General features: G+C 37.1%; 1 protein-coding gene across 1 annotated transcript in view; it reads left to right on the forward strand.

Moving 5' to 3' along the window:
- The window catches only part of DNAH7 (dynein axonemal heavy chain 7), a 259,815-nt gene that overhangs the window by 189,464 nt on the left and 57,786 nt on the right, over positions 1 to 12,565 (forward strand). The window contains 2 exon segments of the mRNA XM_086366894.1: positions 2,405 to 2,559; positions 10,828 to 11,018. Coding sequence (XP_086223020.1) covers positions 2,405 to 2,559; positions 10,828 to 11,018 — 346 coding nt within the window.

Consider the following 12,565-nt stretch of genomic DNA (forward strand, 5'->3'; position numbering starts at 1 on the left):
GTCAACACCAGAAGTCCTTTCTTCTGATTTTGAGATGGTGTTCTTTGGACCAGTATTCTTCATTCAGGTGTAATCTCTTATAAACTGTTCATTTTTAGAATGTGTTAACTTGTATGGTCTTTATCAGATTTTTTTTTTTTTTTTTTGCTATTGCCACTTCAGTGGATTATCACATGCAAATTTTATTTGATTTAGGGAAAGAGGATAAAAAAGAGTCAGCATGGTTCCTCCCTCAGGATATATAATTTAGTTGAATGATGCAGCTAATAAATTATAGAATTACCATAATAAAATATCATTATAGGGAAGTACATAAATATAATATGGATGAATGGCTAAAGAAGTTCCATGACAAAAGATATCAAGACAGGCTTTGTGGACTGATAGCATTTGAGTTTGCCATGAAATGTAGGTAGTACTTGAACATGAGAGGATGGGAAAAGGTACATTTTGGACAAAGAAACAGCATGAACATGGTATTGTACCTAAAAAAATGTGGAAGCAACAGAAGGAAGAGTGAGTCATTTTAGTTTCTTTAGGGAAGCATAAATGCTGTCTAACGCTCACATAATCCTCCAACCTTAAATATATTTCTAAAGTGTGTAACAGAATGAACTCTTAGATGTAAGTTTTGTTTCTAATTTCCCTCTCACTTCCTTTAGTTTCTTATGGATAGGATCCCCTTTTTATTAGTTTGTTGCATCTAAGATATTGCACTATTCTTTTGGTCTCATTTCTTCCTCAATGTAATTAATATTATAACATGAGTTCTGTCCCCTCACCCACTACGAAACCGTATGTTGAAGATATAATCCACTGTGTTATTATATCTGGAGATAGGGCCTTCAAGGTGATAGTTAAGGTTAAATAAGGTCATAAGTGCAGAACCCTTTTCCAGTGAGAATGGTGTCCTCCTAAGAAGAAGGAGAGATACCGTGGACATACGTGCAGAGCAAAGGCCACCTGAGACACAGCAAGAGGTCTGTGTTTTCTGCAAAGCAAGGACAGAGACCTCTGCTAGCACCTTGATCTTGAGCTTCCAGCCTCCAGAGATGTTAGAAACTAAGTTTCTGTTAAGACAGTCTGTGGCAGTTTGTTATGGCTGCCCAGGCGGATTAATACATTATATAATGCTAATATTGGAGAACTGTGGTTGCTTCCATTTGGGACAAATTATCCAATGAAATTCTAAGTTTGTATTATAATGAGATGGAAATGAATATATTATTCTGGTTCACCCCAAGCTTTTTTTTTCTTTTGTCCCAGTCACCTTTTATTTCCTCCTCCTGCTCTTCTGATGCTCTGCATGAATTCGCTGTGCTGACTTACGGAAGAGTACTCTTGCCTAAAGAGTATCTTTAGGGAAACTGGCCAAAGTGACAACTCGTGTTTATTGAAACTTCTAAGAAAAAGAAAAAGAATGGTTATCTTAATGCTGTTTACGTTTCACAGAAAGCAGAAAGCTATGTGGTTGGATACTATGTCCAGATGGCTGAAACTGGTTAACTCTTTGTGACCCAACAACACCCTGAACTGTAAACTGGGTGCCTTGTGGTGGTTCGCTGCTCTTGTTCTTATCCCAAAAAGAGATATGAGTGAGAATAAAGCAATAAGTATGAGCTCTCTCATGGGGCAAACCTTGACTTTCATAGAATATATTTCAGTCAATAAGAAGCTCACACTCTCTGGGCAAGTATGTAGTGAACTATTGGATTGGCAAAAAAAAAAATCACTTGGGTTTTTCCATAAGATCTTATGAAAAACTCGAATGAACTTTTGACCAACCCAATATAAATGTGACATTAAGTTTACAAGTGCTGGAAGTTACTGGGTCAACAACTGTATTAACACTTAAGGGTTGATTGTCATTATGAAGATTAGATGAAACAAAATTTTGCTTCACATATTTTTTTTTAGATCATTATATCTTTAATGGTCTAAATTTCAAAGAGATATGATGTCCCCATCTTTTCTCTTTCCCTCTTGTACAAATGATAGCAGATAGAAGATGAAGAAATGAAGTGGCTTGCCCAAGGTCACAGGACTGATAAACAGCAGGGCCTAGTGAAGAATTGGAGTTTCCTGATTTCTGGTCCTCTTGACGGTTATCATTGTGATTTAAGTAGCAAGAACAGCAAACATTTTCAAAAATATCCTTTAACATTTAAGAAATTGTAATTTTCCAAAAGGAGTAAAAGAACTTGTGTTAAGTTTGCCAGATGGCTTTTATAGTTGTCATTCTAGTAGCCTGTTCAATTTAAATGTCTCTGCTTCAAGAACCACAGTTTCTCAAAACAAGTTACAAAATAACACTGTAAAGTATAAACTGTAAGAAAGTGATACATGCATCTTTAAATAGAGACAAATTGTGACTTGACCAGCATTGTCTTCCTTTCCCTTTCAGGAATGCAAGAAGGTGGCCTCTGATGATAGATCCTCAAGGTCAGGCTAATAAATGGATCAAGAACATGGAAAAAACCAATAGTCTTCACCTAATTAAATTAAGTGACCCTGACTATGTCAGAACTTTGGAAAACTGCATCCAATTTGGTACCCCTGGTATGTAGTTGAACAATAAGCATGAATTACAGAAATATCTGGAAAGGGCACTGCTGCTAAGTCGCTTCAGTTGTGTCTGGCTCTGTGCGACCCCGGAGACGGCAGGCCACCAGGCTTCCCCGTCCCTGGGATTCTCCAGGCAAGAACACTGGAGTGGTTTGCCATTTTCTTCTCCAATGCATGAAAGTGAAAAGTGAAAGTGAAGTCGCTCAGTCGTGTCCGACTCTAGCGACCCCATGGACTGCAGCCCACCAGGCTCCTCTGTCCATGGGATTTTCCAGGCAAAAGTACTGGAGTGGGATGCCATTGCCTTCTCCAGGAAAGGGCACAGTTAAACCCAAAATGGCATAGGGTTTTTTTTTTAAGGTATTTGAATCAGGCTCATCTTAAATGATTACTTTGTTAATATCTTTCATTATTTATTGATAATGAATCAAGTGAGAACTTTAGAGATTATAGCTCTAACAAGTTAGGATGCTTTTCTTTTCTCAAGATTCATTTGGGATGCGTCTTCTAATTTAAATTAGCTGATTTCTAGTATAGCTAATTTAGCTGTTGTAATTTTTGTCTGTTGTTTGCCCTTCCTTAGTTCTCATGATAGCTCTACTTCTACAACGAAAAGGGCCACTTGATATGCCAAAAATATTTTAACACATTAGTCCAAATATTTCTTTATTCTTCTCTCTACTTATCCTACAAAAGTGGCAGAGAAGTGGGTATGCATTTTATGTGTCTGACTTGTCATTTATAATGGAGAAATTAAAAACATGCCAAGAATTTTTCAATGAAATTCTAAACACAGGCCACACTTGTCTATGTAAACCAAAGTACTTATGATTTGAGTACGTTGGGGTTATTAGTCACATTTTGAATCCATATTGTCTATCAAATTTTGACTATTTACTTGACCAAGTAAATTGTCAACATTAGGAAAAGACAACATGTTTAGCCCTAGGACAAGTTAAGCAAATCCCAGTTGTAATAGAACCAGTGACAGACGGAAAGAATAAAAACAGATATACCAAATAGACTTACTGACAGTTTATTTTTGCATTATATTAATTTATTTTTGCAATATATTAATTGCAATTTTAGGCTTGGTTTGGATAAGAATGAGATGAAAAAATCTAAGTCTACCTATAAAATGTTGTGTTTATATATATGGACACACACAAACACTTACACAAGTAGTATTTCATTCATCTGACTGGTGTTCTTATAGTATAATGAAATGGAGTTACCAAAAAAGAGACAACCTGATCTCTGTATCAGATATTTTGCTTGTTTAATGGGCAGGATCAGACAATATATCTGTTATAAAAGTATAAATTGAGCATACTTCACTAACCCTTGTTAGGACCATTGTGCACTGGCTCTGGAATCAGAGTACCTGCCTCTTTTACTCAGAACTTGGTTCAGTCACCTTTCTGAGACTCAATTTCCCCATTTATATTTTGTGCAAGGAAGAAATGAGTTACTGTAATTTGGGTACTTATGACAGTGTCTGATAAAATCAACTTATATTAGTTTTTTTGTTTGGGATTTATTATGTGGTTTATGTATCAGTTCAGTTCATTTTAGTCCTTAGTCATGTCCAACTCTATGCGAGCCCATGGACTGCAGCACGCCAGGCTTCCCTGTCCTTCACCAACTTCTGAAGCTTGCTCAAACTCACATCCATCGAGTCCATGATACCATCCAACCATCTCATCCTCCGTTGTCTCCTCCTCCTGCCTTCAACGTTTCCCAGCTTCAGGGTCTTTTCCAGTGAGTTAGTTCTTTGCATCAGGCGGCCAGAGTATTGAAGTGGAGCTTCAGCTTCAGCATCAGTCCTTCCAATGCATATTCAGGACTGATTTCCTTTAGGATGGACTGGTTGGATCTCCTTGCAGTCCAAGGGATTCTCAAGAGTCTTCTCCAGTACCACAGTTCAAAAGCATCAATTCTTTGGTGCTCAGCCTTCTTTATGGTCCAACTCTCACATCCATACATGACTACTGGAAACACCATAGCTTTGACTAGATGGACCTTTGTTGGCAAAGTAACATCTCTGCTTTCTAATAGGTTTGTCATAGCTTTTCTTCCAAGGATCAAGCGTCTTTTAACCTCATGGATACAGTCACCAGCCGCACTGATTTTGGAGCCCAAGAAAATGAAGTTTGTCATTGTTTGCCCATCTATTTATCATAAAGTGATGGGACCAGATGCCATGATCTTAGTTTTTTGAGTGTTGAGTTTTAAGCCAACTTTTTCATATATTATCTCTTAATTACATTAAAATCATACATAGTTACATATAATATAGTTTGTATAATGAGAAAGGGCATACAGACAATTTGTCCACTGTTTCTTAAACTATGGGTCACAACTGTAGGAGAGAGAACCAACATAGTGGGTCAAGACCAGCATTTGTAAACGAAATGCAGTGGAGTAAAACATATTAAGCTATATAGCATAGAGTAAGCATTATTTCATGAAATTTTTAAAGTTTTATATGCACATGTGTGTAGTAGATCAAGATTTAAAATGTATTTCTTACTTGGAGTTGTGACCACAAAAGTCTAAAATCTAATTGTAATCCTAATCCGTCAGTTCAGTCGTGTCCGACTCTTTGTGACCCCATGAATCGCAGCACACCAGGCCTCCCTGTCCATCACCAACTCCCGGAGTTCATTCAAACTCATGTCCATCGAGTCGGTGATGCCATCCGCCATCTCATCCTCTGTTGTCCCCTTCTCCTCCTGCCCCCAATTCCTCCCAGCATCAGAGTCTTTTCCAATGAGTCAACTCTTTGCATAAGGTGGCCAAGGTACTGGAGTTTCAGCTTTAGCATCATTCCTTCCAAAGGAAGGAATGATCTCCTTTAGAATGGACTGGTTGGATCTCCTTGCAGTCCAAGGGACTCTCAACAGTCTTCTCCAACACCACAGTTCAAAAGCATCAATTCTTCGGCTCTCAGTCCAAGGGACTCCTTCCAATGAGTCAACTCTTTGCATAAGGTGGCCAAAGTACTGGAGTTTCAGCTTTAGCATCATTCCTTCCAAAGGAAGGAATGATCTCCTTTAGAATGGACTGGTTGGATCTCCTTGCAGTCCAAGGGACTCTCAACAGTCTTCTCCAACACCACAGTTCAAAAGCATCAATTCTTCGGCTCTCAGCTTTCTTCACAGACCAACTCTCACATTCATACATGACCACTAGAAAAATCATAGCCTTGACTAGACGGACCTTTGTTGGCAAAGTAATGTCTCTGCTTTTGAATATGCTATCTAGGTAGGTCATAACTTTCCTTCCAAAGAGTAAGCGTCTTTTAATTTCATGGCTGCAATCACCGTCTGCAATGATTTTGGAGCCCCCAAAAATAAAGTCTGACACTGTTTCCACCGTTTCCCCATTTATTTCCCATGAAGTGATGGAACCGGATGCCATGATATTAGTTTTCTGAATGTTGAGCTTTAAGCCAACACTTTCACTCTTCTTTTTCACTTTCATCAAGAGGCTTTTTAGTTCCTCTTCACTTTCTGCCATAAGGGTGGTGTCATCTGCATATCTGAGGTTATTGATGTTTCTCTCAGCAATCTTGATTCCAGCTTGTGCTTCTTTCAGCCCAGCGTTTCTCATGATGTACTCTGCATATAAGTTAAATAAGCAGGGTGACAATATACAGCCTTGACGTACTCCTTTTCCTATTTGGAACCAGTTTGTTGTTCCATGTCCAATTCTAACTGTTGCTTCCTGACCTGCATACAGATTTCTCAAGAGGCAGATCAGGTGGTCTGGTATTCCCATCTCCTTCAGAATTTTCCACAGTTTATTGTGATCCATACAGTCAAAGGCTTTGGCATAATCAATAAAGCAGAAACAGATGTTTTTCTGGAACTCTCTTGCTTTTTCCATGATCCAGCGGATGTTGGCAATTTGATCTCTGGTTCCTCTGCCTTTTCTAAATCCAGCTTGAACATCTGCCAGTTCATGGTTCACGTATTGCTGAAGCCTGGCTTGGAGAATTTTGAGCATTATTTTACTAGCGTGTGAGATGAGTGCAATTGTGCAGTAGTTTGAGCATTCTTTGGCATTGCCTTTCTTTGGGATTGGAATGAAAACTGACCTTTTCCAGTCCTGTGGCCACTGCTGAGTTTTCCAAATTTGCTGGCATATTGAGTGCAGCACTTTCACAGCATCATCTTTCAGGATTTGAAATAGCTCAACTGGAATTCCATCACCTCCACTAGCTTTGTTCGTAGTGATGCTTTCTAAGGCCCACTTGACTTCACATTCCAGGATGTCTGGCTCTAGGTGAGTGATCATACCATCGTGATTATCTTAGTCATGAAGATCTTTTTTGTACAGTTCTTCTGTGTATTCTTGCCACCTCGTAATTCTAATAACCACTACATTTTATTAACAAGGTAAGTAAGATGACAGAGGATGTTAGTTATGTGGTTTAACTAAGACTGTGTCTTCAGGTAAGGGAAGTGTTAAAACTAGTCCCCAAATCTTCTGCCTTTGTCCAGTGCTTTCTGTGTCACTCACAGTTGCTTTAACCTACTTTTTGGAATGAAATACTTTAAAAATGGATGATGATTATTCACAATGCCTTCTACCATTAATCATCAGGGAGAAATGAAAAGTTTTAAATCTATTATAGAAAGAGAAACAGATGGCAGATTTTATAACTGTTTTTATATTTAGCCTTCAAGGAAAAGAATCAGTTACTATTATAATTTTAAAACAGAACCAACTAAAGATTCTTCCATTTAAGAAGTTCTCTTTAAGTTTTGACCTATTCCAGGAAAGTGACTTCTGATCCCCGCCAGGTGGGCTGGGTAGAGAAGGCAGAGGTTTTGCCTTCACCCACCTGCCTCTGCAGACCTCCCTTTTTTGTTGTTTATATTGAGCTTTAAGATAGAATCCTCTTTGAAAAAAGTATCCTGCTGCTTAAATAAAAAGTTTGAAAGCCAATGTTCTAGAAAATAAAGGTACATCTGTATTAGCTACACCAGTGGTCAAGGTGTGTGTAGAATGTTATTCATGTTAATATTCTGATAAGTTAACCAGTTCACACTTCAATAAAGCTGGAAAAATAAAAGAATACTTTTTAATTTTTTAAAAAAGAAATCAGTTTTAGAGGGGCTTTTAATGGCTTTGCATTAACTCTGTGAAAAAAATTCTTTGCATTTAGAGCAAAACTTATCGTTATTTGAGCCTTCCTTGGGCAGAACTACTTCTGGTTCAGTGTTTGTTTCATTTTCTCATTTCTTTGTTCATTCATTCATCTTACAAATATTTATTTTGCAGCTGGCATGTGCCACTGAAAACACAGCATGAAAATACAGACTTGGCCTCTGCTGTCTTTGAGCTTATTTGTTTAAAGAGAGATACAGAGATTATGCATGGGATGAGGGTTAGATGGGAATACATGGCAGCTGGCAGTACATGTAACAAATGACATATTTTCACATCTCTTAGCTTTCATCTGTACTCTTCCATAATTTTGGTGAATTCCTTCAAATTTAATATGCAGTTCAAACATCTCTTTCTATGACATCTCTCTCAAGCTGTTCAATCAAGTGCCAAGATTAAAACATTTGCAGATTTCTACAACTGACTTTAGTGTTTTGTATATAATTGTTTCTCAACACCAGCTCTTTGAGGGTAGTCAGTAAGTGCCCAGTAATTGCTTAATCAACTTTGAATGTAATATGCTGCACAGCTGAACACAGTATGCAACTTTTTTCCTACTAATTTGAAATCTCACATAGGATAATGTAGATAGTAGTATAGTGTTAGTAGCTCAGTCATGTCCAATTCTTTGCGACCCCATGGACTGTAGCTCGCCAGGCTCTTCTGTCCATGGGATTCTCCAGGCAAGAATACTGGAGTGGGTTGCCATTCCCTCCTTCAGGGGATCTATCCTGACCCAGGATTGAATCCAGGTCTCCCGCATTGCAGGCAGATTCTTTACCATCTGAGCCAGCAGGGAATACTATATTGTAGATAATTCATTAAAAAAACACACACACACACACACACACACACAAACGACGTCAGTTACAGTGGCTCAGTGGTAAAGAATCCGCCTGCAATGCGGTAGACTTGAGTTTGACCTGAGTCGGGAGGATCCCCAGGAGAAGGAAATGGCTGTCCATTCCAGTATTCTTGCCTGGAGAATCCCCATGGACAGAGGAGCCTGGCGGGCTACAGTCCATGGGGTCACAACCGAGTGACTTAGCACACTGCACATATGAAACAAAAACCTAGGATGACATTAACATGCAGAGTAAAGAAATAACAAAATTTCACACACACACAAAACAAAAGACTTGAGTAAGGCATTGTTTTTTCACTGATCAAATCATAGTCTCACCTTGTACCAAAATGTGCTTCAGGTGAACTAAAGAGTTAAATATGAAAGACAAAAAGAGAAGACCTAAATGCTAAAATAAAACTTGAGGGAATAACAGTTGTCTTTGGAAAAGAACTTTCTAAGAAAATATTTTCTAAGAAAAACATTTTTTAAGGTAAAAAATAATAAATTTGACTCTACAAATTTATAATTTAAGCCAAGAAACATTATATAAAAAAAACTTAGAGAATATCAATCACAATTTATGGAATTTATTTGTATCCCAATTTAGCAATCCAACACTAATCAAAGTATTTTAAAACAATGGGTAAACATATCCCCTGACTTGATATTTGATGAAATTGTGAATTACTGATAATTTTTAAGATATATTAATTTTTAAATAAGAGTCCTTAACTTTCAGAGACACCTACTCAACTATTTGCAGATGAAGTTTTATGATGACTGGGATTTGTTTGTAAATAATCCGGAGTGAGATAAGGAATAGATGAAACGGGATTGGGTGACATTGGCAAGAGTATACCATCCTTTTTACCTCTGAAAAAAAGTTTGGAAATTTCTACAGCAAAAAGTTGACTTTTAAAAAGAAATATAAACAGATTTAAAACCAAGCAGAAAACTGGGGGTGATGTTTGCTACAAACAATATTAAAAAATACAAATCAAGTTTTAAAAGCTAGCACATTGTGACACTCGGTGCCCACTGTTCCCTGATAATCATTCTTGCCTCCTTACTATTAGCGTCTCCTGTGTTTACCTGGGCACGTTCCATTCAAAGTAAAGGAATAAATTTCCTAACTTCTGTGAATGTAAGTAGAAGTGCCATTTGTGATTCCCAGAAAATCCCTTAAATGATGCTTCTTTCTTTTCTGTTTCTTTCTTTCTTTTTTTTCTTTCTGATGGCTGCAATGTGCATTTTCTTTGAAAGACTAATTTGGCCCAAAAGATAAAGCCATATGCCAAAAATGGTGAAGCAGCAAGATAGCAGGAACTTGGATCTCTGAGAGTTAAACCCACTGTGCTTTCAGTCCTGGACCGATTACCTCAGGCTCCCCTTTACATGAGAGATAAATTCCTTCTTGCTGTGTCACTAGTACTTGGGGTTTTTTAATCACTTGCAGCGAAACCTAATGGTGAAAACATGCCACACGACAGGAAAATAGGCAAATATTTTAGCATACAGTTTCTAGAAGAAAAAGTATAGTTAGGCAAAGAGCACCTAAAGCATCAAGCCCAAAATACACATTTTGATAGTATTTTTTACCTATCAAATTATAGAAGTCACGAATGTAGTTTTGAATGCTTGCAGTATCACATGGTGGTTAAGAGAGCTGTGTAAGGAGACAGATTGCTTGGTTCAAGTTCCTGCTTTTGTCATTCACTAGATGAAAACTTTATTACAGTCACCTTGCTTCAGGTTCCTCATCTGCAAAACTAGGGTAATAATATTTGATGCTTTTCAAAGTTGTGAGGATGACGAGAAAAGGCCAACATGATGCCTAGTGTTTGTGAGTACAGTGATATCGAATAAAACAGGTTTAAAAATAGAAGAGCTGCAATGAACATTGAGGTGGATATATCTTTTCAAATTTGCAGGATCATATGGCAACTCTATTTTTAATCGCTTGAGAACCTGCATACTGTTTGCCATAGTAGCCGCACAAATTTACATTCCCACCAACAGCAAAGGAGAGTTCCCTTTTCTCCACACTCTCTGCAGCGTTTGTTATTTGTGGACTTTTTAATGATGGTATGGCGCACTTCTTTATACTCAGAAGACAAAAATAGTTTTATGGGCAACCAGAAACAGCAGCAATTTAGAAGGCTGAAAGAATTTTGAGAGTTGGAAGTTTATAGTCACTATTTAAAATAACATGAAATCTTTTTCTGATTTTATTCCAGTGTTGCTAGAAAATGTGGGAGAAGAACTGGATCCGATCCTGGAACCTCTTCTACTAAAACAGACCTTTAAGCAGGGTGGAAGTACATGCATACGACTTGGGGACTCTACCATTGAATATTCACCAGACTTCCGCTTTTATATTACTACCAAGCTAAGAAATCCTCATTATCTTCCTGAAACTTCAGTAAAGGCCAGTATCTAAAATAAATGTTTCTTTACCAGCTTTTGCAAGTCTGTATTTTCCTCCTGAGCCATGAGGAAAACAGGTCTTTCTAAGTAAAATGGATTTTGTCCTTGTTTGGCATTTCCTGAAATTGCTATAATAATTTCCAAATGTTGCTTTTGTGTGTGCATGTCAATAATAAAGGAGCCTTCAGTATGCAGTGAAAAAAGACCATGATAATTTAATTTCTGCAATCAATATTATTCTTGGATTTTCACTGTTAAAAATAGATGACACACATGCACATTCTTTCTTTGCCATAAATGATAATATGCTAATTCTTAGAATGGGGATTCAGGAACAGAGCTTCATTCTTTCTCAGAATAAGGTTGCTTTTATCTGATTTTAAGGAACTTTTAAAATACTCAACATTCCTTTAAAAAGTAAAGTTAAAATTACAGTCAGTGACTAAAATGACTTGAGATGTTGAACTGTAACCAAGCTTCAGGAGCTTATTCCATTCATTATTCCCAGTTCCTAGCCCGGGTTGGCATTTGATGTTTGACACATTTTTGTAGAATGAATGAATGAGGGAGGGAAGGATAGTTTTCATTTATAGAAGCCCAGAGGAGAGGACGTTAAGAAATATTCAGATTTTGAAAGAAACATATATAGAGATGAGATTTATTCAGAGAATTCAAACACTGTTCATTATTAGAAATATTTAAATTAACATAGGCATCTCTCTATAGAGCCAGAGAAAACACGAAGATGAAATAATTCATGCCCTCAAAGGTGAAAATACATGAAAGGTAAAAAGCTCTCAAGAGGCTTACACTGTAAATAATGTATATGTCAAGTGACATTTTTTATGACTAAAAAGGCATAGAGCGACTCAGAGTTGGAAACACACTTTAGACTGGACGTTCAGGGAAGCCAGGAAGACTAGGGGAAGGTGGAGTGACCCTTGAGCTTAGTTTTTAAAACATAATGTTAAAATATGAAAATTCTTAGCCACTGTTTTTAATTATTAAAATAAATATGTTATCCAAACACTTAAAAATTGTGTTAAGTACTACTAGGAGAGGCAACATCTGCTAGTAGTGAAGAGCACGGATTCTGGAGTTAGACCTCCTTGATTCAAATCTCGGCTCTGTCACCTACCAGTGGTGTGGCTTTGGCTATGTCGTTTAACCTCTCTGTGCCTCAGTTTCCTCATCTATAAAATGGGAATAATTAGTGTCTAGCTCATAGAGTGATGTGAAGACTAAATAATCTATGTAAAATGCTTATAATAAGACCCACTAATAGTAGTACGATTGTTAACTATTAGAATTATTATTTAACTTTCAAATTTAAGTGGAAAAGAATGACTCATAAAAGAAAATAAAATCCTGAAGCTGCATTACCAAAAAGCTTTTTTAATAAATCACATGGAATATCTTTTTTTACTTTTCAGTAAAATTTATGAAAAGATCACAGATAACATAAATAACAATTTATGTACAGTAATAACTAGTTATAGTTGAAGTCATAAACCACTGTGGATAGGGAACTATTTTATGATTGAAATC

The sequence above is a fragment of the Bos grunniens genome, chromosome 2 (assembly GCF_055505025.1).
Source record: "Bos grunniens cultivar Pamir isolate PY7600 chromosome 2, Bosgru_T2T1.0, whole genome shotgun sequence".
NCBI classification, from domain to species: domain Eukaryota; kingdom Metazoa; phylum Chordata; class Mammalia; order Artiodactyla; family Bovidae; genus Bos; species Bos grunniens.